This window comes from Stegodyphus dumicola, chromosome X1 (genome assembly GCF_044657685.1).
Source record: "Stegodyphus dumicola isolate Sdum_Otavi_A_Nest chromosome X1, ASM4465768v1".
Taxonomy (NCBI): domain Eukaryota; kingdom Metazoa; phylum Arthropoda; class Arachnida; order Araneae; family Eresidae; genus Stegodyphus; species Stegodyphus dumicola.
Window position 1 is genome coordinate 27,474,514 of NC_140780.1, and position 27,559 is coordinate 27,502,072.

The 27,559-nt window shown below is 31.0% G+C and overlaps 1 protein-coding gene across 4 annotated transcripts in view; it reads left to right on the top strand.

Moving 5' to 3' along the window:
- LOC118181498 (proton channel OtopLc-like) overlaps positions 1-27,559 on the top strand; it is a 167,750-nt gene that overhangs the window by 123,450 nt on the left and 16,741 nt on the right. For 3 of the 4 annotated variants that reach the window (XM_035350655.2, XM_035350656.2, XM_035350653.2), the window contains 5 exons: positions 5,886-6,000; positions 15,035-15,293; positions 16,756-16,916; positions 17,189-17,206; positions 26,491-26,671. In XM_035350655.2, coding sequence (XP_035206546.1) covers positions 5,886-6,000; positions 15,035-15,293; positions 16,756-16,916; positions 17,189-17,206; positions 26,491-26,671 — 734 coding nt within the window. The remainder of the gene's footprint in view (positions 1-5,885; positions 6,001-15,034; positions 15,294-16,755; positions 16,917-17,188; positions 17,207-26,490; positions 26,672-27,559) is intronic. The other variant, XM_035350654.2, reaches the window with a different exon arrangement.

Consider the following 27,559-nt stretch of genomic DNA (forward strand, 5'->3'; position numbering starts at 1 on the left):
TATTTCATTCATATTTAGGAAATATGATTCCAAATTTTTTTAAATGCATAAATTAATAATTTAATTTTAGATTATTTTCATTTTTAAATATTTTGCTGTAATATTTATAAAAAATAAAATTTAAATATTAATAATTTTAATTTAACTATTAATAATTTTAATTTAAACAATTATTTAGCACTTGTTTTTTAGTATTAATTTAATTTAATATTTCAGAAGTATTTACCGTATGTTCCGATGTATAGCGCGCACTTTTAATTTCAGGCTATATTTTATAAAAAAATGTTGGCATATTCACAGTATAACGAGCATCCTTTCCTTTACGAAGAAACCTGAAAGATTTATATTCGATGCTCTTATCTTTTGAAGTGATTCATTCGAAGACATTTACCAAGCTTTCCAACAACGGTATACTGAATTGACCAGAGATAAGAGGAAGAACAATATGTATGCGAAATCAATGCTTGAGGGATTATACAATTCTGCAAAGAGGGTGGGTTATATTCAATGCAGATGTGCCCAAGAATGTTATTCTAGGCTTCCGAAAAAAAGAGGGACATAATTTAGGGTAAGAATACTCTTCCCACCCAAATGAATTCTCGGAATTTTAAGTCAGATATTTTCTCTTTCTGCAGTTAATTAAAGCAGTAATTTTGGAAGTGAGCATCTAAGTAATAATCTTTAGTAAGCTAAGTAATCATCTTTAGTAAATCGCATTTTCTTTGATTGATCTAGTGCTCTCTTTTAGTAGTAAATATGGCTTCTGCCAAACCAACCAGACACGGTGCTGGTTTCAAATGCAAAGCCATTCAACTTGCGAGAGAAAATGGAAATCTTTCGGCAGCAAAAATGTTTGATGTTGGTGGAAAGCTCCATACGTGGGTGGAAAAAAAAACACTTTGTAATTCTAAGTTAATGTTGGAAGTGAAGAATCTAAGAACTGATAAGCGAATAATCGCTTGAGTTCGGTGACAAGAAACAACAAGATAGAAGGGTAACTAACCCTTTATTATTCCAATAAGATTTAACAAAACTCCGCCTGGAAGTGTGCAAGCAATGCCCGCACTTGGACTTGAACTTAAAAGACTAAGAATTAAAATAAAACTAAGATTAACTAAAGAAGTATAGCCGAAGCTATCAAGGTTCAAATCGAGTTGGCCCCTTAACTTATTTGACTACGAAGCTTAGCAAGGGCCTGAGTACGACCGAGCGTAATAACAGCTTTGAGAGAGAGAGTGGTCAAAAAGGCAGACGCGCGTAAATCAGAAACTCTGATTCTCTCTGACTCAGTAAGTAACTTCGTGGTTTAAATACCGCTCCTCCTCATTAAATATTCAGCAAGATTCCAAAACTACATTCTTAACCTCAACTTAAATCCGGCCGGAAGTAGTAAACTTCCGGCCGGATTTAAGTTGAGGTTAAGAATTTGATAGGAAAGGAACTTTAACTTAAAATTTAACTGTTAATAAAATTAACATAATCCTTACATAGTCAAGTTGCAATAATTAATATACCAAAGAATAAATGTGCTTTGCATAAAGGAGTAAAGAAATGGCCTATCCTAGAAGAAAGTTCTGAGAAATGGGTTCCAGAAAATTGTCAGAATGGACTAATTATACAAGAACCAGCGTACGTTTATTTGCTTTAAAGTGGGCAAAAAAGAATATAAATGAAAGTGAACATTTTAAGGGCACTTAGAGTTAGTGTGGTCGATTTAGGTAACGGAATGATTTAGCTCTACGAGAAGAAACGAAAGCTTCGAAAAGGCTTCCAAAAGATTTGGACAACAAATGGATAAGTTACCAGAAGAATGTTATTGACCTACTAACGCAAAAACAGAATTATTTAGTCTCCCATATTGGAAATATGGATGGAACTCCAATAATGTTTGACATCATAGGAAATAAAACACTGATGTGAAGGGAACGAAAACTGTTCACATAAAAACAACAGGTCACTAAAAATCTCACCTCACGTGAGTGATTTCCTGACGATACAAAATTACCAGACGATACAAAATTAAAAACCTATGGTTATATGGGTTAATAATCATTTCCTAATGTAGTAGTGGTACTAAAGCTGTTCAGTTTTTGTTTAGATGGGACGTGTTAGTCAATAGGTTGAGAACCGCTGTATCTAGGAAATTAAACGGCAAAACAACATCCTTTCAAAGCCTTTTTAAATGTAGAAAATAAAATAAGGAAAGCTATTCTATTCTTATTTGCTAGCTGATTTTCAAAATCTTAGATATGGATAATACGAAATTCATTTCAAATCTGTGCTTTGTGCTTGAAAACAGTAACCTTTTACAAGTTTTCAGAGTTCTCGTTCAACATAATTGCTTAGCACGTACATCATACGTATGAAGGAAAAATTAGTTTAATATTATAATTAATACTATATGAAAAATTTTTATGCTTAAAATATTTATTCACTTGAGGCACTGAGGCTGCAAAACCCAAGAAGCTGGCTTTAAGCATTCAACTGCAGAAAAGTTCGATATCCTGCCATACTAAGGAAGTCTGAAATAAAATATATCAATTTAAGTTTAAAATTGTTAAAATTAGTTTTCTTGAGCAAACTTGCTGATTATAATCCTAACTTTATTATATGCTTTATTTCTGCCACATAGTTTTACACTTTCTTTAATCACATATTGACCTTAATATTTCTTTAATCACATATTAATCTTGATATACCAGACATGTAGAAAAACGAGTTATGTCGATTTGGAAACGAAATATATCGATTTAAATTTTCATCCAATTACTGTTTTTCATAGTTCTAATTCAACTTGATGCCATGAACCCATATTTTAATGTAAATTAGGTCTTTAGGTACAACTATAAAGAAACACTTATAAATCAATCAAAATCGTAAAAACAACCTTGCATTTAGCGTAGGTATAATGAAACACTCAATCGATTTCGAGGGCAGCTAAAGATCCCTCTTCATCAGGAGAAAGAAATACCTAGAAAGAAGAAAATAAAGGAGAAGGCGTCTCAGAAACACGTGGTCCTTATCAGCACTTTTAATCAGAACTAAAAATCCAGTTATAACCACGTGCAGTGCTGATAAGGACCACGTGTTTCTGAGACTCCTTCTCCTTTATTTTCTTCTTTCTAGGTATTTCTTTCTCCTGATGAGGAGGGACCTTTAGCTGCCCTCGAAATCGATTGAGTGTTTCATTATACCTACGCTAAATACAAAGTTGTTTTTACGATTTTGATTGTCACATTAGCGTGTTTCTCTTCTAGTCTATTTATAAATCATTTCATTGAATATTAATCATTATCAAATGTACAAGAATTTTCAAGCTTTCATGTTGATTCGCCTTCGAATATCCAATAGTGTTAAATGATACAAACAGGACATAAATAATTTGGGTGTTCAGTTTTAGAATAAAACTATACCATCGTTTAAAAGGTTTCATACATATATTAAAGCAGTTACTGTTGTTAAAAAAATCTAGATTGATAAAATCTCTTTTCCCTGCCATAACAGTTACGCGCAATCACTTCTGCAGCATACTTGTTCAATGTAATTATCTAATTACAACATAATAGCTAAGATTTGATTAATCCATTATAATAGGCTTTTAGCATGCATTGGTTTGAAATAGCATATAATAAACAATTCGAAATGCGCATTTTTTAAAAAAATTAAGCCAGCTCATGTCAGGTGTACTGCTATGTAGCATTTAATTTTATGCCGTAATTAGGAAGAAAATTCTTTTAAAAAATTAAGTTCAGCTCTCTATGAATACTTTAAAAATATTTCGTTATTTATTTATCAGAATCAGCTATTCCATTTATCAAAAAGTTCTTGATAGGAGAGACAAATATTATTAGATCTGAAATTTACTGTCATTTGCTTCGTTTCCCATCAACATTGAAGCATTTTTATAAAGAAAGTTAAGTTTCCTTTCGAATCCTGAAATTTCAAATTGAATCATATTCCCAATTATCTCACGAAGAAATTAAAGACGGCAAAGTTACGCCTTAAGATTTGTACTACAAAGTATGAAAGAATTACACATGAAAAATAATTAAAAAAAAAAAAAAAATAGGCAAAATAAAATTCAGGTTCAGTGTGATGTTGATTTAATCCCGTAGAGTTAAATTTTGATTAATTTTATTGTGTTTCATGTTTCACCCGAAGTAACTACCAGTTTAAAAGCTTAGCTAGTTTTTGATAACTAAGTTCACTGCTAATGTTTACAAACTAGCTAAGGTGTTAAACTTGGCAGCTCCTTACCTAATCTGAAGTATTAAAGCGTCTGTATTCATTAATTCAAGAATCAAAATGTAACCGAACAAGGTTTTTACTTTGTGCATCTTAAACAAATGGCATTTTACTGAAGCTGAATTTTATATGAGGAAAGAGGAAGTCATTTGTTTGCCTAGCAGGATTTTCGTTTAAATCGCACAATAACGTCTGGGAGAACAGATGCTTATTTAATTGTTCCTCTTGAATAAAAAGCGTGTCCGAAATTACTCACGCATTAGGTATTCACCTTCATATCTTGTGCAACATGATATCCGACAGACATTTTTCCGAATTTTGTCACGTTCGTAACTATTATTCTTTAAAACTGTAGCTAACGGTATTAAATTTTGATTTGTAAGGCGGATGGTATTTGAGAATACACGAAAGTAAAGTTTAATAACGGGAAAGCGAAAAGCACAGCAGTTTAAGTTTTATGTGTCAGTAAATTGCAAAACAATTTTGCAATAATAGATAGGTTATAACTTATCATAAATTACTAGATATTTCTTAAAAATATTAGGTATTTCTTGCGATTACTAGCAACACTCAAATTTGATTCAGTTATTTTATAACTGAATAACTAATCAGTATAACATAAATAACTAATCAGTTATTTCTAATAAAAAGTACCTTTCGAAAGAAAATCATTTAAGGTTAAACGAACAAAGTATGAAGAAGCACTCAAAGCTTTTTATTGAGTATAGTGAGGCATAAGAAGAGCTTTGAAAATACGTCGTGAAACTAGATAGTTCTGTAAGATAAATGTAAAAAATAATAATCAAGTAAAGTTTTAATACGCTGATGGGGAAAAAGAGGCAAATTAAATTCTTTGTAGTCTGAAAGAAATAATAAGAGGGTCATTTAGATATGGATGACAGACCTATTTATTCCACACTCTATAAAACTTAACCATACTGAAATAAGTATACGGGAAGCGAAATAAAACTCTTAAAATATGAAACAGAAACAACGAAATTTCTAAGCATCGCAGCAAACTGTCGATAATTACATATAAAAGCACAGACGGTCTGACTTGATATATGACTTTACGATATGGCGATATGATGGTATAACAGTCCTGATGGATTTTGAGGTTTTATGCAAATATTAACTAAATAGATATATTTTGGAAAAGAATCACGAGGAAATTTTTAGCTTAATCTATTAATTAAATATAAATTCTAAGACAAAAAAGCCTACAAAAAATGCACCAGATTTTTACGAAGATAATTTTCGTAGGTACCGAAAATGAAATATGATGCAAAATATGAATGAATGGGTTAAAAAAATGAGTATGTCCCCCCCAAATAGGAAGATATTAGGTAATTGATTACAGCAAGGCACCTAAGGATGACATGCCTTCTTGGAGGACTTCATAAAAATAGTAAGTAAACAGGTATCATAAATGGGATTATAAATCCACATAATTTGAGAAAAAAAAATGATCAGGGGCTTATAAAACTTTTTATGTCTTTTGTATGAAAAGTTACTTCTAAGACTTCATCATATTTGAAGCAAGTTACTTAATATGAATACTAGTTCCTTTCAATGAGCATGTATTACTACAGAGAAAAAATTAAGTTCTGTTTCTATTAACATAAACCTTTCTTTTTCAGGACTCAACAGTTTATCATCCTCAGTTCCATGTATGCCCAACTAGTGGTTGTAATATGCGTCGCTTTTTTCATTTCTGAAATCGTAACTCCTCAAGTACCACTGCTTTATTTTGAGGTAACGTGAGTTTTCGAAAGAAAGATCTATTCTCTTTTCATAAAAATTTTAAATATAAAGTTTTAGTAGTTAAATTTCTAACTTATACGTGTTCACCATTTAATGCTACAGATAAAAATGCAACGAATCATGTTAATTTGTAACCAAGCAACGAAAACCAGTGCCTTAATTTACAAATTTTTCTACAGCAGAAATCTCTTTAATTCTATATTTTATAAAATTTGAATTTTAAAACTGAAAATAATTGGTCATTTTATACATACATATACCAATACGACCTCTTTCACTTTCAATCATAGAAATAATTTCCCTCTGAGAATCACTTGCTAAAGCCAATAGCTATTAATTGCGGAATGAGAGTTGAATAATCTTTTTTTTTTCTTTTTTTTAATGCTAGCATATAAGAGTAATATATTGGCATTTGTAAGAAAATAATGTCATATGAAAATAACTGTATCTTTTGCTTCCCCACAAATACAAGCAGTTAACATGCTTAGAACTATTAACTGAGTTAAAAGACTTAGATATTCTTGAAATAGAATACATTATTGGTATACAAGAAACTAGTACTTAGTCGACCTGGATGACATTTTTAGAAATCGATTTTAGCTATAGGTTATTAATGTTATAGCATGTAATTTATGTCAAGTAGGCATTGATTTCAAAATATCGATAACACTCACAAGTAAGGGTATGGAAAATATTTTTGAATCTAGTAGGGAATTTTTTTCAACTCAAATAACCATTATAAAGCCTGATTCTGTCTTATGTGATATAATCGTATTACCCCGTATAATTAAGCTGTGTAATCAGCCTGATACTGTTTTATGTCGTGTAAGCAAAAGCGGGTAGAAAAGAGACGTAGTGTGTTATAAGTGTAGTGTGTTATAAGCTATTTCTCTCACATATTTATTTTTTTACCTTTACGTTTAACGTGAGTTATCAGGTATTGTTCTTATATGAAAAGTCTTTAAAATAACAGCAGTGTTTACCAAAATTGTTAGTATTAACTTTTAAAGATTCACTGAAGAAAATAAACCACAACATTACTAAAAATACTGAAATAAAGAGCTTTCAGACACAAATTTTGTTTTAGGTTAGCATATAAAACTTTTGGTACCATTTGTATGGAGCAGGAAAAGTGTTTCTAAAATTATGAGAAAATATCAGACCTTGACTTCCCCCCCCCCAAAAAAAAAGCATATATACAGATCATTTGCTGGCATCTTACTGTGTTATCGATGAAAACCGCAAGTTTTTTTAATCTACGTCATCAAATCCTTCAAATCAGGACAACGTAAAAATTTATTCAAAACCTAAGGCATCATTTTAACTTTACAAAATTTCAGCATACTAAAGGGATAGTAATCTTATATTTAAACAGTTATATCCGTCTGAACGATTTTAAATCTATGAAGATAATTTCATTTATTTAAATCTGGAGGTTTCTTGGTATGAGATGAAGTTGCCTTTTCCTGGCATTTTGAAGTGATTCAGCTATACTTTTCACTGTAACTACAGCAAAATTTTAAGCCGATTATTAACTAAATACGTGTCTAATAAGTAAAAATACAGACGCATAAGAAAATTTGTTCATTTTTTTTTAAATTAAAAACACAAACGATTCCTCATGGACCATAAAATACCATTTGGTGCTTACAAAAGTAAGTATGAAACACAATGCAGGAAATAAAACAGAAAAAGGAATTTTTTTAAAAAAATTATAAAGAATTACAATATTTTACAATGAATTTACAAAAACAGTCAAAGGCACTTCCGTCAGAAATAAACTCATGAAAATCTAGAGGCCAGTTAATATTTATATTTTTAACTGCCAGTTTTAAGATCTTTCTTTCACTGTAAAATTTGTAACACAGTAGAAGCACATTTTTAACATTTCCCTCGCCACCGATTCTGCATTCACAAAAAGTCTCTAAACTCAGACTTTTTGTGTTTGCAGCGTCTTCTGTGTCCAACTTAAATCTGCTCAGATAACTTTTAAAGTTTCTATGGCCAGTAAGAAGCCAGGTAATTTTATAACTGATAAAAAATGATGACATGACAATCTCATTTTGATGGAATAGAAAAGTCTTTTAGTTAAGCTCCCTTTATTTGAACTAACCTATTCTTGATTCCACGACTCTATAATTCTTTCCTTCATAACCTTCTTATAAAAGGATTTAGGGAGATTAACAAAAATGTCAATTTTAGGCTTAATTACTGTCTTTGTAAAAAACATTCCCTCGCTCATTCCCAACAAAACTCGTATGTCCACAAACAAATGCAAAAGCAACCGAAATGTTTCTATCTTTTATGTTTTTAAGTTGTCTTTGAATGTCCATTATTATGTTATTAGAAGAAGATATACATTAGTCTGGAACAGTACTATTTTATCAGTGATCCGTTTGAAGGCGAGGTTTAAAGACGAAAGTTCAGATAAAAATCATTCATTCATCTCGAATTCTAAATTGAAAGTTCTCGAACTAAGACCATTCTGCGAAAACAAATGCGAAACTAACTTTGCCATCAGTATAGCAAGTTATGGAGAAATCATCTGCGATTTTATTGTTAAACCGAATAATTTTAACAGCATTTCTTTCTGAGGTATGAAGAAGAAAAGATGGAAGCAAAACACAGTCATAATCAGAAATAGAAGAAGCAGGGAAATATTTTCTAAATGCAGTATTGTGAAGAATGGCAATATCGATTGGAGGGAAACCAGAAATTGCACAAACAGACTCCGAACTTATAGTACAGTATCCAAAAATGACCTGCAAAAGTATCCGCCTTTGAATGCACCTCAGTTATTTATAATTTATCTTCCTTAAGCTCCATACTCCAGACTCTAAGGCCACACATTATGTAGGATTCAATTCCTTGCCTACAAATGAGCAAACCTACCGGAGCTCGAACCTGGACCTCTCGAATACGCACCGAGTGTGCTACCGTTACGCCACGAAAGCATGCTGGAAGGAGGGAGAAAATATCTTATAAAGTTAACTGTCACTTCCAAAACATTTTGCAGTCATCGAAAACCTCAAAATTGCTTATTTGCTTTACCACAGCTAATGCAGTTCAGTAGAGAAATAACTACATGGGCATTCATTTAATTTAACTGACAGTTAACTTTTATTTAACGCAACTTTTCTTTGATTCTCTTTTTCAACCCATGTTTTCTTGCCAGAATGTTAATATGCTAGCGCTCGTGTATTCGAATGAAGCAGAAGGTATTAGTATTTAAGGGAAAGCTTAGGTGATTTTAGAGTGTGTTATGCCTGTTTGAAGCCCAAGTTGCTATCTTGATTTACTAGCGATTAGATTTCTGCGGCCGTTGAGCGCTTCTCGCAATTAGGCTCGTTAAGCCGACTTTCACGAATCAAAGCCATCCTGAGCTTTAAATTACCCTGTGAGCTGTTAGGTCAAACTTAATACATTTCAAGTTCATCATTATCTTTTTGAGTTAAGCCAAACGTGTTGGCTTCTCTAAGCACAAGTCGTTGACGTCTGCGATTACATTGAGTAAATAAAGGATTCTTTACAACTTTCTATGGACTTTGTCGTACTTAAGATAATTCCTCACACAGTCTTCTAGAGTCTCGTTAGTTTATGCTCTCAAGCATTGTGCTAAAACTGAAATGCATCATAGCAAGTTTCGTCTTTCAATAATCATGGCTGTGGTTTTATCAGGACCTTTTAACCAATCGGAGGTCTTAAGTCTTATTTAAAACCTTTTAACCAATCGGAGGCGAAATTTAAAGTCTCCTGTGAGTTGAAAAAAGTGCCAGAAAGATCCCAACTCTGGAAGCAAATTAAGATATCATCCGAAAAGGCTCTAGTATGGCAACAGACAAGATTTTTAAGCTTTGAGAACAGATCAATAATAATAATATTCAAAAATGTAGGTCCAGAAACTGAGCCTTGAGGGCAACCCCTTTCAAGGCGATCGATTGCAAAAATTGAATCTAGTTTCAATTTGGCCCTCCTATCATTAAAACGTTAGCAGCAAGGTTAAAAAGTATTCGTTTGAAGTTCCAATTCTTTGAGCAGGTTGGAGAATGCATGGCCACCACACATTGTCGAAAGAGCATTTTTGTATAAAGAAGAACCAAAATAGTGTGTAAATGTTTCTTTTTACCTCTCCAAACAATCCCACTCATGCGTAAAATAGCGTTTTAACTACTCGTCTAAGTTGTCAAACGCTGTTAATCACCGGAAAGAAAGTCTTCTCTGTGCAAATACCAGAAAATTCTGTAAAAAAATTTTCCAAGCACTTATCTAGAGCAAGAAGTAACCTTATACGTCTAAGGCAATCCAAACAAGGAACACTAGACTCATTTCTTTTAGAAGTATCACCTGAGCGTATTGCCAACACGTGAAAAAATACCAACATCCAGACGAACAATAAGAAGTTTATGGAAAAGAGAAGAAAACATTAAGTGAAACTGTTTAATAATCTTATTTGATGTAGAATCAGGACCAGGTGATGTATTAATTCGAAAGCTTTTTAAATATAAAGAGTTTAATTTTTCATTCTTTGGATTCAATTTCACTAGTTCTGCGCTAGTGTATGATATGCTCTCATAGAACATAGACAATCTATGTGCATAGTTTAGGTACTAAGAATAAGAATGCATGTTTATATTCAAATTAATTTGTCAGATGTTAAACATATGACAATTTAAGTCAAATGTTAGACATTCTTATAATTCACAGCTCGTGGTCTTTTATCTGGCGCTTAAGTCCTGTACTCTTCTACACCGAAAAACAATTTTTAGTTTAGGAAATATATCTGTATGCCAGGTAAGGAATTAAAAAAATATTTGAAAGAGACTGATGATTTTAATCACCAAAACCCTAAATAAGCGTTAATATTCTCAGATTTTTTAATAACTTTAATTGGTTTAAAAATAATTATTTTTGAAAGTAATATTCATTCATAAGAATATATTTCAAATTTTTGCTCCAGTTGTATACATTATTTATAAAATTGTGTTTAACTAGAGCACATATACATTCTCATAACTTAGGACTATCGAGAGATATATTATTCTCCTAAATAGCGTAAAGTGAAAAAAAAATACTACGTTTAATAATGATCATGTGAAATATATGTGGATAATTATCTACATAAAATTTGCTTATATTCACAAGGCATACGCTCAATGCTAATAAATAAAAATCTTTGATTTTCTACACTTAATGAGACAACTTTAATTTATTTCTGTTTGCATATTATTAAATCCTACGCTCATTTACACACTTTTCTGAAAGTTAAACTGATGTACGCATTTTTATTCTGAATTTTAATTTTTATAAAAACAAAAAAATATATCTATATCTTTACAATTCTGCCTGTTGTGTCATGTTCAAATCGAAGCATATTTCAACTATTACCTGTTTTGATATGAAAGGTGATGGCAAATGTTAAAAAACCATTGGCTGAACGTACTGTTTGATGAGTAAATCAAATTTCAGGCTCAAAGAAAAATACCCGAAGGAAACAATAACACATTGTATGTAGACATGAGAAGCATTTTTTCTGCTAAAATAAGGTTCCCGATGAAATATGGAGGGAGGAAGGAAAAACAAAAAAAAAAAAAAAGGTAAAATATCGAATCGTGCCAAGGTGATAATTTTTTTATCTCTCTCTTGGTATACTTCCGAGTTCGATTTCTACCGCTTAATGTTGGACTAAGAAACCTGTAATGTGTTTCGTGCCCTGCACACACACAATACTGCAGTCTGTTATGGGATATCGTGAGCATTTGTGTTTGAATGACTTTTCACGCATTGTGTCGCATTTTTTTTTTTTTTTTTTTTTCTGCCTCTCCCATATAGTTTTATTTTTGCTTTTGGAACATATTTTCAGATCAAGCAAAAATTAAAACTTTCGAATCATGCACTTTTCATTTCTGTTTACTGCATTTTGGAAACAGTATTTATGCAATTACTTCATAATAATTAAGACAGAGTGTTTAGTTTAAAAACACTCTCACTTAGTTATTATCAAGTTATTGCATAAATATGGTTTCCAAAACTGCTAACTTAGTTAAAAAAATTAATGAAAAGTGTTTATATTTTATACACAAATAACCTGAAATGTTTTTTTTATTCATGTCATCACATAGTAATTAAAATTCATATATATATATATATATATATATATATATATATATATGAATAATTTATAATAAAAAAACTTTTCATATACCTTCCAAGGAACAGAATTTCAATTAAAACTAAGAAAAATTTAAAAAATTTTTTGCAATAGGAATTTTAATTAGATTTTTAAAAAAGTATTTTCTAAATCTCTATTGCTTTAAAAACATAAAACTCTGTAACGAAAAATCCTTGATTGCAAAAAAAAAAAAAAAAAAAAAAAAAAAAAAAGAAGGCATAATTTTAAGTATTGAAAAAGTAGCTATCATCATTGATCGCAGATTAATCGACTTCTCAAGGGCATAAACCAATCTACCATCATGTAACAACAACTAAATATATGTATAACTCTTATTTTTCTTTCTAATTAAATTTAAAAATTGAATCGTTCGATCATATTACAGTTTTATCCATTCGGAACTCGCTTTAGGCAATTTTCCTCAGATTTTTCTTTTCATACGCTCTAGAAAACCACTCAAAATACAATTTACAAACACTATATTTTATACACAAATAATCTGAAATTTTTTTTTATTCATGTCATCACATAGTAATTAAAAGCTGTTCTGTTTACAACAAAAAGTGCTGCTTTTCTTAACTACCATTGTATCAAGAAACCAAAATATATGTTTCTACGTCTACACCAGCGAATTTAATTTCGGGTATGACACTTTGATTCATAATCAGTGTCTTCATATTTTGGCAGAGAAATATGCAATAAGATTCTTTTTCTGCAACCTTCTTCATTGCGTGCGTGCCATTTGACATATCTTTGCATCTTTTTTACGCGATTCTTTTGTTCTTTAACCCTTTGTCTTCCAATAAGTTCCTTGTTTATGAGCGTCATTGAGACGATTTCAGATGTTATTTTCCAGACCTTTTAAGAGTCCTTGCGTTTCGGGTATATATTCGTGTTTTTATTGTTATTACTATTTTATTTTTAATACGATTAACTACGCATTCCGTAATATGTTCTTAGGACTTTCGAACTTTTATTTATTTAAGAACCGATGCTTAAAACCTCTCTAAAATTTGATATCCTTAATACCATATTAATTTATTTCGAGAGATAACAGCCCAACTTGTTTGGTTTTAATTGGTTAATTTATATGCGAAAGAAGAATGCAAAAGAAATAAGTAAAAAATCATTTTACTCATTTGAAGCTATAAAAAACTGGAAAACTAAATAGCAAACTGAAGTTATTTTCAAGTGAATATGAAAGTGACAATTATTAATATTAAAGTGAATTATTACGAATATTAAAGTGACAATTATTAATATTAAAATGAATTATTACGAATATTAAAGTGACAATTATTAATATTAAATTGAATTATTACGAATATTAAAGTGATACTGTGTGTCATATATGAAAAAGGAATTCAGTTCATTGTTTCATCTCCAAAAGAAACTGGCACACTGTGAAAAAACGTAATACGTATTTTTTTAAGTAGGAAAATAAATCAAATCACTTATGACCAGATGTGCAGTTATTGAAACTGGTTCGGTAAAAGTGTTTCCCTGAATACTTTTGTTTCGGCGAACCGGTAGTTAAAATTGAATTGTAATATTTAATTAGATAGTTTATCGTAATTTAATAGCTTAAATTTTACCGCTTATTTAAACTTTGGAAAATTTCTGAAAATATTTTAATCCTATTACACTTTAGGAACCTATTTTTGTCTAATGTTTTTATCTTAGTTATGTATCTCTAACGTCAAGAAAAACATCTTTTAAGAGCTAATGAATGTACCAATTATTCACAATACGTCAATGAAGCACAGAAAGAATCTTTTTACTGCTCATTAGATTCTTGAGGTACTGAAAATGGCCTGGTAGCCTAACGTTAAATGCCAATAATTAATTAATCCAAAATTTTGTTAATTTTGTTAACCTTATGTTATTTGAATAGACTATTATTTCAACTCAGAACAGATTAAATTAAGTAGTTATTTACTCAAGTATTGCGAAAATTTATACAAAAGTTTTAAGTTAAGGTTACAAAATGTAACTTCTAACTTCGTCTAATTATCAAACTTTCAAAATGTGAATCCTTTCCACATTTAATTACCACGTTCTTTCTAATCCGAAAAAATCCAAAGAAGCAAAATTTGCAATAAGAAGCCAGTCATTTAAAATGATATAATAGTAAAACTAATTTCCAAGGTATTTTCAAATCCTTTCCTAACAGCCCGGGTCATTGTTCAGCCCGGGTGATTGAAATGTTTCAAAATTAAGAAACACAGAAGCGAAATATAATCCCACATTCTCTCAGATGAAAAATGAATTTGTTTATAGTATGTTCTGCAAAGAATTAGGAGCTACATACGCTATTTCATCACACTTTGAAAAAACTCTGAATTTTTAGCATTAAAAAGAAACGTGAATAACGTATGAAAGAAGGAAAAGAAAAATTGTTACGCAAGTAAGGAAAAACTAAAGGAAATCTCATATATTTACATGGAATTAAAAATTAATAAAAATAAAACACGCACGAAAATAATTTACAAACAACTTACTAAAACAAAAATAAACAATAAAACAGTAATTAATAATAATTCGTAATAATTAATAAATAATTCGTACAATTTTTAGAAAGCAACAGGTCGAAAATAAGAAAGTTAGAAACAGCCATATGCTGGTGAAAATTATTAATAATTTCATTTAGGCAGTAGTGAATAATTGCAAAAATATGTCATGTTTGCATGCATGAACCAATTTTTTTAACTTTCTTAATTTTTTTAAAATTATTTCAACTTTAAAACTTTAATTTTAGTATTTGCAATTATGAAAAAGCATAAAACTTTATGATTTAATCTTTTTATTTTTATCTTACTATACAGGAAATTTGTTTAATTATTTTTTTAACATTAGGGTTTTTACTTGTATCTCTACTCAACTTCACTTCTGTTTTTGCTGTACATTTACATCTATCTTTTACGTGATTCTACCGCTGGAAGTGGCTTGAGCGCCGTCGCCAAAAAGATAACAATCTTAGAAAGTTTAAGAAGACTTGGAGAGAAAGGAGTTGACAATGGACCTGATGGTCCAGTTCCTCCCCGATTGAAAAAGTACCGCATATCCGATAACGATAAAAGCCATGGGAGTCTTTTTCTGCGGATTGGAGCTATAGGTAAGTCAGTTTCTGTCTCTGAAATGTTTTCCGCTCAGATAAGAATAAGAAAAATCTAGATTAAGTCTCTGCTTAACAATACATATGGTTAACAATACAATATATACTTCGATGGTAAGATGTCTTACTGCCTAAATAAAAGAAGAAACAAGAAATTCTACAATTTTTGGTAACTAATAACCTGAAGAATTATAGAGGTAAGAGTACTTACTGTAGTTTACAAATTTCATAAAATATGCTACAGTTCGTAAATTATATTTCTTTAATATATCGGAATGGAATATACTTGTAGAGTATATTCCATTCCGATATATTAAAGAATCCTCACATTGTAATTCTAAGTTAATGTTGGAAGTGAATAATCTTAAGAACTGATAAGCGAATAATCTCTAGAGTTCGGGTGACAACAAACAACAAGATAGAAGGGTAACTAACCCTTTATTATTCCAATAAGATTTAACAAAACTCTGACTGGGAGGGTACAAACAAAGCCCTCACTTGGGCTCGAACTTAAGAGACTAAGAATTAAACTAAAACTAAGATTAACTAAAGAAATATAGCCGAAGCTATCAATATTCAAATCGAGTTGGCCCCTTCACTTATTTGACTACGAAGCTTAACAAGGGCCTGAGTACGGCCGAGCGTAATAACAGCTTTGAGAGAGAGAGTGGTCAAAAAGGCAGACGGGCGTAAATCAGAAACTCTGATTCTCTCTGACTCAGTAAGTAAGTTCGTGGTTTAAATACCGCTCCTCCTCATTAAATATTCAGCAAGATTCCAAAACTACGTTCTGGCCGGAAGTAGTAAGTTGAAGTTAAGAATTTGACAGGAAAGTAACTTTAACTTAAAATTTAACTGTTAATAAAATTAACGTAATCCTTACATACTAATTCGAAAGGTATGTGAAAGATGAAACTTCTAACAGCTAGATTTCATATGATTATGTTGGTTATTTAAGTGCAGTACTACATTCATATGCGTTTGTTGTTCTCTTAAATGCAAATAAACTGTAACTCTTCTTTAAATAATAATAAACTGTAAGTACGAAGCTATTATAAAATACTAATGAGCTATAAACAGTCTACGGCAGAAGACTCTATACTAAGTCATGTTAGTACGAATGTCATTCTGGATTTATGTTCAATGTATGTTTTTAACATCCGTAAATAATTTAAAGTCATTGCAAGTTTTCTTACTCCATTTATTCAGTTAAAGAGGCATTTTAAAAGCAACGCTCCCGTTATGATCAATGCTTCAAAATAGTCAGATTTTTAGATAATTTTTTAAAAACATGTTCCATACTTAGTTAAGTTATATTTAAATTACGAAAGAGAAATGTAAAATTCCACATTTTTTAAAACTCTTTTCGTTATGTCAGTTATTACGATGTAATCTATTTCTTTCACTGAAAAAATATATTGAACGATAATATAAATCATTTTTCTTTTTTGTATATTTTAAGCCTTTGGCCTTGGAACAATGGTTTATAACGGCTTGGAATTTGGTTCTTTTTTCGAAGTGCCTCCTACATCACTTTGTTACAACATATTCTTGGGTTTAAATCCGATTCTGCAGATGATCTTCACTTTTGCTCAAATGTATTTCATATTCGTAAATGCACGGGTAAGTTTATATGTACTTTCAAGTGTATTAAAATTTATCATAACATAATAAAATTATCTTGAAGATTCATGTTGTAAGAATGAAATTTTGACATTTAGTATATCGCACTGAAACTTAAATTTGTTACCTTAATGGACATATGTTTATTTATTTAAATCGATCTTAAAAATTCTAAGAAATATACATGCTTAATTCAATAATCAATGTTGCTAGTTTTAGTTAATATCTTAAATACTTCCTAATATTAATATTTTGATTAAAATATTGTCTAGATTGCTCTTTCGGAACACGTAAGTATATATAAGTCTTCATCTCCTTTCAGTGTTAAAGATATGCATATTAATGAAATGTTTTGGCATTTTACATTGGGAAAAACGAATGCAAGTGTTATTTTCAGCTATTCGTTTCCTGTTGAATTCTTTTATCATGCATAATACAAAAAACGTCGTTACTATATCCTAAAGATGTTGTTCACAATCTCAGCGCACATCCTTAGGATATCTAGAAGAATCCCAAAACCTTTTCGAAACATTCCCCGAGTGCAGTATGTCATATTCTCGGATATTCTGCGGAGCTTGTGATATCTTCGTCTTCCTAGATATCCTCAGCCATGATAGCCTCCGAAGACAGCGTAAAAGCATAAATTCCTACTCAATGTCTCCCAACTGATAACCTCTTTATGTGGTTATACGAAAGTATAAGTTACGCTTTGAGAACTTTGTATCACATGATTATCCTCAAAATCACATCATAATGTGAACTTTGTATCACATGATTATCCTCAAAATCACATCATAATGTGAACTTTGTATCACATGATTATCCTCAAAATCACATCATAATGTGAACTTTGTAACACATGATTATCCTCAAAATCACATCATAATGTATCACATGATTATACTCAAAATCACATCATAATGGTATGCTGAGCTTGAAATTTTAGACTGTTTTAAATCTAAGGCAAATAATTTTAAGTAGATCCGAAAGCGTGTAAATAACTTTAAATGGATCTTCAGTACCAAACATTAGAAAGAAAAAAATCCTTTGATTTTTAAAGTTATAATTTAAAATATAAGGATTTCTTGAAGACTTTTTTCACGTTAAATACTTAAAATTGAATTAATTTTTTTTCTAATCAGCACAACCAAATTTCAGTTTTATATGATTTATGTTCGAAATTCCTTAGAAAAGTCATTTAACAGTTTTTCTAGATTTAATGATTCAGTATTTAAGAACCTATTCTAATATATATAAATGAATTTGAAGCCCTTTTTTGAAATTTCGTAAAGAAATTTAAAAAGAATATATTTTAAAATTCAGCTAATTAAAATTTTATTCACAGAATATGAATCATTATAAATATCAATGTAGAATGCGAATGAATATTAATGCAGGATATGAATGCATACGAGCAAATGCATATCGAAATGCTGCAACTTTTTATAAATTTTATATGGCTTTTAAAAATTTACTTTGGAGTCTTTCTTTATCAGCGAAATATGAGTTTGTGAGTTATCGACAATTTCAAAATTTTATGTATACCGTCTCCACAAAATTCTTTATAGGCATTTATTTTCCCAAGCGTTAGTCGAAGACACAGATTTCTAGGTGTAAAAATGTTTTAGTTGGGGCAAATATTTATGTTTTGGCATTTTAAAATCTAAAATATCAGTTTTGTAAAAAACTACATATTTTAACTTTTTAGACTTTCGCCTAGTCCCTATATTTACATTTACTAAAATTTTATACTCATTATAGGAGATAAAACACAAAATGTTTGACCTCCCTAAAAGAAAAATGAATCGCGATATTTTACTATCAAAATTTGGGATTTTTGACTTCATTTTCAGTTAGCCGTCATAATAAAAAATAAATTCCAATAATTCGAGGTAGTTTTTTCCCTTAAATATCAGTCAACGGTATTCTTTTGTAATTTACCTGGAGTGTATCATTCTTTAATTTATTGTTTTGTTACGTTATGGTAGCCGTAAGAATTTTCACATAAGTAAATACTTCATTAGTTTTCAAACGCCAAAAAATACGTTATTAATTTTTTCACGCAATTTTGTTACTTTAGAATTATAATATAATAATTGCACAAAAAATCATTAAACTGGGAACATTTTCGCATTTCTAATTAATGAAAATAATATTACGAATTAGCTACGTGCCAATACTGAAGAGAAGAGAGGTCTCAAACTGAAATTACATGCAGCTCTGAATGCACGATCTGAAAATAGTTGATTGGCCAGAATTATTTTATTAACAAAATTTTACAAAATATATGTTAAATAAATTTTAATTTTCGCTTACTATATTTTATCAAACCATACGTAAACAAGAACAATAATAATAGTATTACAAACGAAAAAGAAAATTTAAACTTATTTTCTACCTGAAATCTAACGAAAAAGCCTGCAGGACATTTTTTATCTGTTACACAATATACTGTCAGCTAAATATTAAATTTTCACACAAGTATTTAATTAATTAGACAGACATTTTAAATAATTGTAAAATGTTCATTCAATGATTAAATAACTTACTTTAATTTAAATTAAAAATAAACAAATAAACAGACAACATTCTAGGTTTCCAGAGAAAATTTTCCAAGTGGAACAGCACTTGAGAATAAATAATGACAACATAGTCTCTTTCTCTTATTTATTAAATTTCTCTTCGATCATAAGTAAAAATACACATGTTTGCATGTAAATAATCATAAACGTTTTTATTTCTTACAATAGCTTGACACTTGATGGCGTTTCCATTCATTCTGATAAATTTTGCAGTTTTGGAGAGATATCTTCATCACAGATTATAGATGCTCATCTGTCAATCGGGTTCTTTCCTTATTAATTTTAACTATGAAAAAAGTGCTGTTCACGTATAAATGTATTAATTCCATAACTGAAATGCATTCCGCAGGTCACATAAAATTGCTTCGGGTGCCGTCAGTCTGAGATCCCTATTCTAAAACACGATTTCTGTAATATTCTGAGAATAAAAAAATTATCTTGAAAAAGCTTGATTATCTTTATGTGTGATTATCTTGAAAAAGCTTGATTATCTTTATGTATCTTGATTATCTTTATGTGTGAAATTTTCAAATTATTTTGAAAAAGATTATCTTGATCAGTCCTTTCACATCAATATGCATAGGTATTAGAAATGTTACCTATTTACATTAGAAATATATTTTTAAACTTATATTTCATTTTTAGTTATGTAAAAATGCAAATATTTTGCTCTTCAATTTGCGTATGACGATTGAACAGGAACTTCAACTTTAAAATTGCAAATTTTGGTCAGTTTTTCTAGTACGGAATCAAACTTTTTTGTTTTATTTTATATAATAAACTTAACTGTAGGTATAGGGACGTAAGTTTTACAAAACTAATTCTTTTATATAAAAGTACCAAATCATGAATGTTTGTGTCTTTTAAAGCATTTTTATAACTGGAAGTGTATGTCTACATCCAACGTTTGAGAAATAAACGCTACATGAGGACTTTTGTATACACGGTATATAACTGTATTTGTGGAAAAACCTATGCTGTTATTAACATGTGTTTGTATATATAAATATATAGTTATATATTATATATTTTTTTCATAACTACTGAATACACTGCGTTCGATTTCAGATAAACTAAAGAGTATTTAAGATGGGCATTTTCTTCCTACGAAAACGGAGGGAAAATTTTAAATTCTTCTTGGCTTGAAAATGAATCAGTGAAAAATATCCGCCAAGTCTCTGAGTTTATAACTCACACTTATTATTAGTGAACAAAAATGATTTGTCGCATATTTTGTTTTTAGACAAATTTAACAGTCCAGAGATTTTTGTGTCTCTAGATCTCAAAACTAGAAGTAAAATATAACCCACCTTGATATCCATTGAATCCACCTTTAGATCACATAGTTGTAAGACTGAAAATTTTCTGAACTAGTATTTCGGTCATGCAGCGCACTTAATTAAAGATTTTTTTCTTTCGTAAAAAGTAAAATAAGAAGCTTCAATCAAACTTATTCCAGTTGTGTGCTCTAAGATACATAAAGAATTATAAACCTAATTAAACATTTCTAGTACAATTTGTTTGTTGTCGTATGAAACATTTTATTAATAAATTATGCTATTCAATGCATAATCGTTTTGATAAATTATGGCATTCTAGGCATAATCTGCATTAATTTAAGCTTGACATCATTTAACTGAAAGTTTCCATTTTTAACAATCTTGTTTCTATTTCTCTTTGTTAGTAGCGAAATCTGTCAAGCAAACTAATCTCACAATGATGAAACAAATTTCTCGGACCCTCTTGGAAATTTGTTTTGTGTTTTGCTAATTGAAACAAATTAAATGTTAAATATTATACTTTTTAAAATTAATATACTTTCCCAGTGCAATAAATGTGATAGTATCACAGAAGTTTTTTGTTATAAATCTCAAGGGAACAGAAAGCAGAGATACCGGTAAAGAAATCTATTTAATAAATAGGTTATACCACTTGAGTTGTCAGGTTTCCAACAAAAATCGACACAGTAACTCTAATAAGTACACTCTGCACGGAGATATTATTCATTCTTGAATGCGGAGATGGTAAATTCATTTTATCCTAGCATTTGCAGACACTGCTTTTCTGGGTATTCCAACTTTTTCTGCTCTGAATCCCAAGAAATCGACGACAGTGCAAACGAAGGCAATATAAATGTTCCCACAGTGTAAACCAATGCAAACCTTTTGTTTTTCCTAACTCGAAATAATGGCAAGGCAAAGAAGAAGAAAATTAGAAACCTTTAGAGATTCTCTTTTAACAAATTTGGTGTCACATCAGTTTCATATCACGTGGATTAAAGCAATGGTAAACAAGTACCAGCTACAGCGGATGCAATATAGTGTCTCCTCATAAAATAACCCATCTACAACATTCTTGGAAGCGGCAGAAATGTGGTGCGAACATATAGAGCAGTGCTGTCCAACAGAAAATACTACGTATAATTAAACTGCCAGTCGCTACCTGTATCAGCTCTATTTGCTCTTGAAGGAGGGGAAGGGGAAAAATTAATTAAAAGATATTTCCCTAATTTTTCCCTTGTAAATTGTGTAATACGAAACCTGCGCAAGCAAAGGATAGAAATAATTCATTGAAACATGCATTTGACAAGCATCGGAGTACAGGAACTTTTAAACCTAGGATGGACAACATAATGACCATGGTGTGTACAGCTTGAAAAGACAGATACGGACGTAAGAAGTGTATTGAGGCTATTGATTGGAAAGGAAAAATTTGAAGATGTGAAGAAGTGAAAAAGAACGTACACGGCGGTAAAAGGAAGTAAATTTAAAGTACCTAAGTTTTGACTATGTTTAATGAAAATGTTTGTCATTTTTGTGGACTTACCGTATAAAAATTAAATTTAAATATCTTCTATCCCAGTAGCCACAATTAAAGTGTTCATTCAGCACCTATGACTGATGCCGACGATTGGACTGCACTGTAAACAGCTGTGTCTTTATGAAGCTACCTGACACTGGCTGTGACTCGTAAACAAAAGTCTGTACTGATGGATGGTTTCAAAGAAAGGAAAGCCATCCGCACTGGCCTCACTTTTTATCTGATGTAACATATTGTCTGATCTTCTTTTCCCACTCTTATGTGGACTTAAAAGCTGGAGAATAATCTACTGGTGGAATACAAGATTACTGTAACACAAAATTTGCTTTTTCCGATCAGAAATCTTTCAGCATGTGACGTTTCTGACTTATAGTCTGCTCCACATCTACTACTTCTTACTAACTATGTGGCTTCGTTTATCCCACTTCTATACGTCAAGTGACGTCAGTGAACTCGACCATTGGGAAGGACATACTATTTCGAATGCCTTTCCTGCGTACTGACTTTTGTGAAATGAAGAACTCACTCTAAAGACGCGAAAGAAAAGCCAAGTACCCGACTCCTGTGTACATAAGTTTTAAGTATTGTGGTGCTACTGGAGATTTCATTCTCTTAAAATATGATTTTCATGGTAGGATCAGACAAATTTATAACAGCATTTCCTGGATAAGAGGATCACCAAAAAATCAGGCCCCATACTGCAATTTCAATTACTGCCTGACCTATCCAAAATCTGGTCTGAATTTGCCCAATTTCAGCTCAAAGTCGAAAGCGAATTCTTATTGGAGGTGTGGAAACACAAACCTTAAGCATAAATCATTTGAATATAGTTAAGAAAAGACATGAATAAATATCTTTCTCACTCTTACACAAAATCTATGCCAATGTAATGCTGCTAATGTAAATAAAATTAAGTGCTTCTAAATTTATTCTATTTGAATTTTGAAATAAGTAATACTTTCAGGCTTATATGGAAATTACTTTTAGTTCTCACAAAACTTTTTATTGTAAACTACGCGCTAAGTTGAATGGTTTGATTATTAAACAGATATACTTAAAACGAAAACAAGTGCACCTGCGTCTATTTCTTGTCATGAAATAATATATTTTACATTCCATGTTATTATATTAACCTAGTTTATATTCAATATGATTCGATTAACCAATTGAACTAATCTTGATCCGATTAGTTAGGCTAACCTGCGTTCTGTTATATACGAAAAATTATTATATTTCTTCAACTTAGGGTTTTCAATGTCTGTCAGCACTTAAATAATTGCGTGCAGCAATAATCTATAAAGCTAAAAGTAAGCTTATTCGGTCTAGTTCAGTTCATAAATTCTAATATGCAACGTCGGGTAACAGAAAACTAAAGCAATTTGCCAGATATTGATGACAATAATTTCCAGTTCCTTCAGTCTACCGGTTGCAAACATACTGCTCTAAACTGAAAATCCATTTAAGTATTTTACAGTCACAATACTGTCAAATAACACACAAATACATTAGGATATTTTATGGGTTTTAAGTTAGTGTGTTAGAAACGATTAGGTTCCTTATTTACACAAGTGAAGACTTTTTAGCTTTGAATACTTAAAATTTCTGAAGAGAAAAATATATGTGAATCTGTTTCTCTAAAAATACATAGCGGTAGATAAACTAGCTTGTAAAACGATGTAGATGTAAGACAGGAATTTCAATAATGTGAAAATAACAATATTTAGTCATGTATCGCTATTTTGTGATTTTCAAAACTTTCAATAGAAATAAAAGTACCAATAGATAATAGATTCTCTATGCAAATATATAAAGTAACAAACGAATAGATATATACAAAATTTTGACTTGCACATATCTATTTATTTATGAGTTTCATTCATTTGAATTAAGAATTCACCATGTATATATTCAAACATTTATTACTCATGAATTTATGATTACTAGCATATTTATTTTCACTTTGTATTTGCTCATACATTTAACAACAGATCATGCAAGAAAATAGCATATTAATTTTTTTCAGAGGAGAGGGAGTCAATAAGAAAAAATATTGTAAAGCACAAAATATTCAAAATGTTTCTATTCAGTAAAAAGAGCGTAAAGCTAAAATATTTTTCTGCTAAATCGACCTAAATAGGCGCTTCAGTGCATGTAAATTTAACTACATACTCATGTCAACTTAAGAGAATTTGCATATTATGTCGAATTTTTGAAGAACAACTTAGCAGATTTTAAAGAAATTCGGTATGCATATACATTTATAGTGCAAAATGAATTTAATATGGAGTATGGTTCCCTGTCACAGCCAGATAGGTTTCGAAGGCTGAGGAAATACTGGACAGAAGGTAGTTGAGGTGTTTCTGTGGCAGTCGATCCATTCCTGCAGCAAAGCAGTTTCAACTCCTGGATGGTTCTCGAAGAAGGGATGAAGATGAAATTGCGTCTCAGACATGCTGTATAGGGTAAGGTCAGGAGATCTGGCTGACTAATCCATGCGGTGAATATCATCACTTTTCAGGTAACTGTTGACCATCTGAGCCCAATGTCTACGAGAGGTTCTCGTCCATTAACAGGAACCAATGACCAACTGTGCCTCTCAAAACTCGAACACAGCGTTCTAAGATCTCATCTCTGTACCTCATGGCAGTCATGGAGCTACTGTCAAACACATTCAGGGGTGTGCAGCCGTCCAGTATGCCCGCCCAAACTATTTCACTTCTACCTAAGTAATGATATTTTTTCCTGATGAGGGAGGGATGGTATCGTGTTCCAGGTTCCCTCCAGATGCAGGTACGCCGAGAATCAAGTGTCCAGAAGGAATCTCGACTCATCTTTTAAAAGTACGATGCTGTACTGAAGTCTGTGGTCCAAGGCGCATGTTGTCAACACCATGCTAAACGTGCTCTCTTATGTGCTGCAGTCAGCGGGTCTTCTGGCATACAACCCTATGTCATGAAGCCATCGGACAACTGCAGACAGTAAAACTCGGGTTCCAATGGAGCATACAGCTCACGTGAGAGTTGTGACGCTGTATAGTCCAAATGCCAAAAAACCATCCTCAGGTTTCGTTGTGGATCTTGGTCAACCTTGTCCAGGTCTTCTCTCGATATGGATCCAATGACCTGAAGCTGTTTCCACAAACTGCAGACGACAATCGGCTCTGTAGCCACCTGTGATTTTCATTGTCCTGGTCCAGTCTACCGACAAATATCCGTTTTTTTTTTTTTTTCGTCATCCATGCGCTCATGGCTATTCGTTTTACCTGATACCTTATTAAACTCAACTCTACTCAACTCTAGCGAGATACGCGGTGAATGTCGTGAAGGTGTAACAGCACACAATTCGCCAAAAATCCCTCTTGCGCTTATATAACCTCCACATACAACAGCTCCGCAGACACGCACGTGTACGCCTATATTTGACTCTGAATATCTGCATAATTTTTTGCCAAAACTAGTGTCTTTGGTTCAATACTTAGACATAATTTGGAAATTCTCCTAATTTTGCACACGAAAGTATATTTGGCAATAAAGCTATGTTTTGTGATATTTCGAAATTTGAAAATGAACCCCAGTTCTATTAAGAAATTTGCTTCTGGAGATAAAAAATGCATGTTTAATATTTTTTCTGTATTATCTAAATTTTTTCTGCATCTGCTTTTCTGTATTACCTGAAATCATTATAAAAACCGCTCTGAATTCACTTAAAGCATATGTAGTATCTTTAACAAATAAATTTGTTTCAATGTTTGTTTGTTTTGAAAGTCACGTATACTGTAATGAAGCTGCTTCAAAAGAAAAGTAATAATAGATAAGATTTGAAAGAACTAACAAATTTTAATGAATCAATATTTTATGTATAAACACGAGCTACGATTTATAAGGATTGCATAACACCTCTAGACTTCTCATAAAATATTTAGGAATTTAAGGAATTAGTTACAGTTTAAAGGACTGCGGTAAATTAATAATTCTTAGTTCAGAAAGTCAAACTTTAACATCACTAAAAATAAAGAAAATTAGCATAACTGCTTACGTAAAGACATTAGAAATGTTAGGGAGGAAGAAAATTGTATATTTGATAGAAACAATATCGTCTCCGAGGAACTCTTTTTCAATCCAGTGATATAATGTGATATGTAAATACATATATATTATTCATCTATTTTACAGCTCAATATACAGAAATTTAAAGTTGTTGCTCGATTTGGTCTGATGCATATCATAGCTACAAATTTGTGCGTGTGGATTAGAACAGTAGGAAAAGAAGCTTTAGAAGCTATTGCTGAAAACCAACGGGAAAGTGGACAAGGATCAAGTCTAGAAGAGTTGATTTTGCCCTTTCGAGTAATAGGTAATGCAATTAGAGTACAAATTAAGAATTTTCTGTTTTATTGTAAATTACTTAGTTGCTTGCTGCAGATATTACAGTCAAACGATACATATAAAAAATCAAGTGTTTACAAAAGATCGAAATTTGTTGTAATTAGCTTGAGTTTAATTTTTAACACATCACAGCAGGATCTAAAATAAAGAAACTTTGTTTAGATGTAATGAATATAAAGATCTAACTTTGTTTAGATGTAAATGCAGGATTAGAATACTAGTGTAAATGTTATTCAAAAACTTTTCATATTAAGTATGTGTATTTATGGGTGTAGGCGATAGCTGCACAGAATCAAACTCGCAAAGTTGGCCTTTAGTTCAAGAATCACCAGCGTATACTAGCAAGCATATATTAAGTACGGACGTAAAATAGCAAGCTTTAACTTAGAAGCAACAACGTGGCCGAGAGGCAGAGCGCGCTTTCCTACTGAAGTTACCAAGACTTCAGCTTAAATACTCGGTCTACCTTATTCGCATAAATCGAAATATCGAAAACTCATTCTGGCAGGAAAACGTAGGTGAGAAATTAGAATGTACAGGAATGGCTTGTTCCAAAATAAAAATAACTATTAGGAAAATAAAGTAAAATTCTAGAGATGAATATAAAATCTGCTTCAGCTACTTTGCTTTTCAATATTGATCAACATTCTACAGTATTAATACGATGTTAACACCAATATTGCAAAGTCCAATTATTACATATATAGATATATATACCTCGGTAAGAAAAATATTAAAAATCTGTAAATCATTTAATATTCATTTTAAGAGTTTACATTCTTTAGACTATGCTTCATCAGGTTGCATTTTTTCAATAAATCCTTTTACTAAAAGTCCTAAAACCTACTTAGGTACG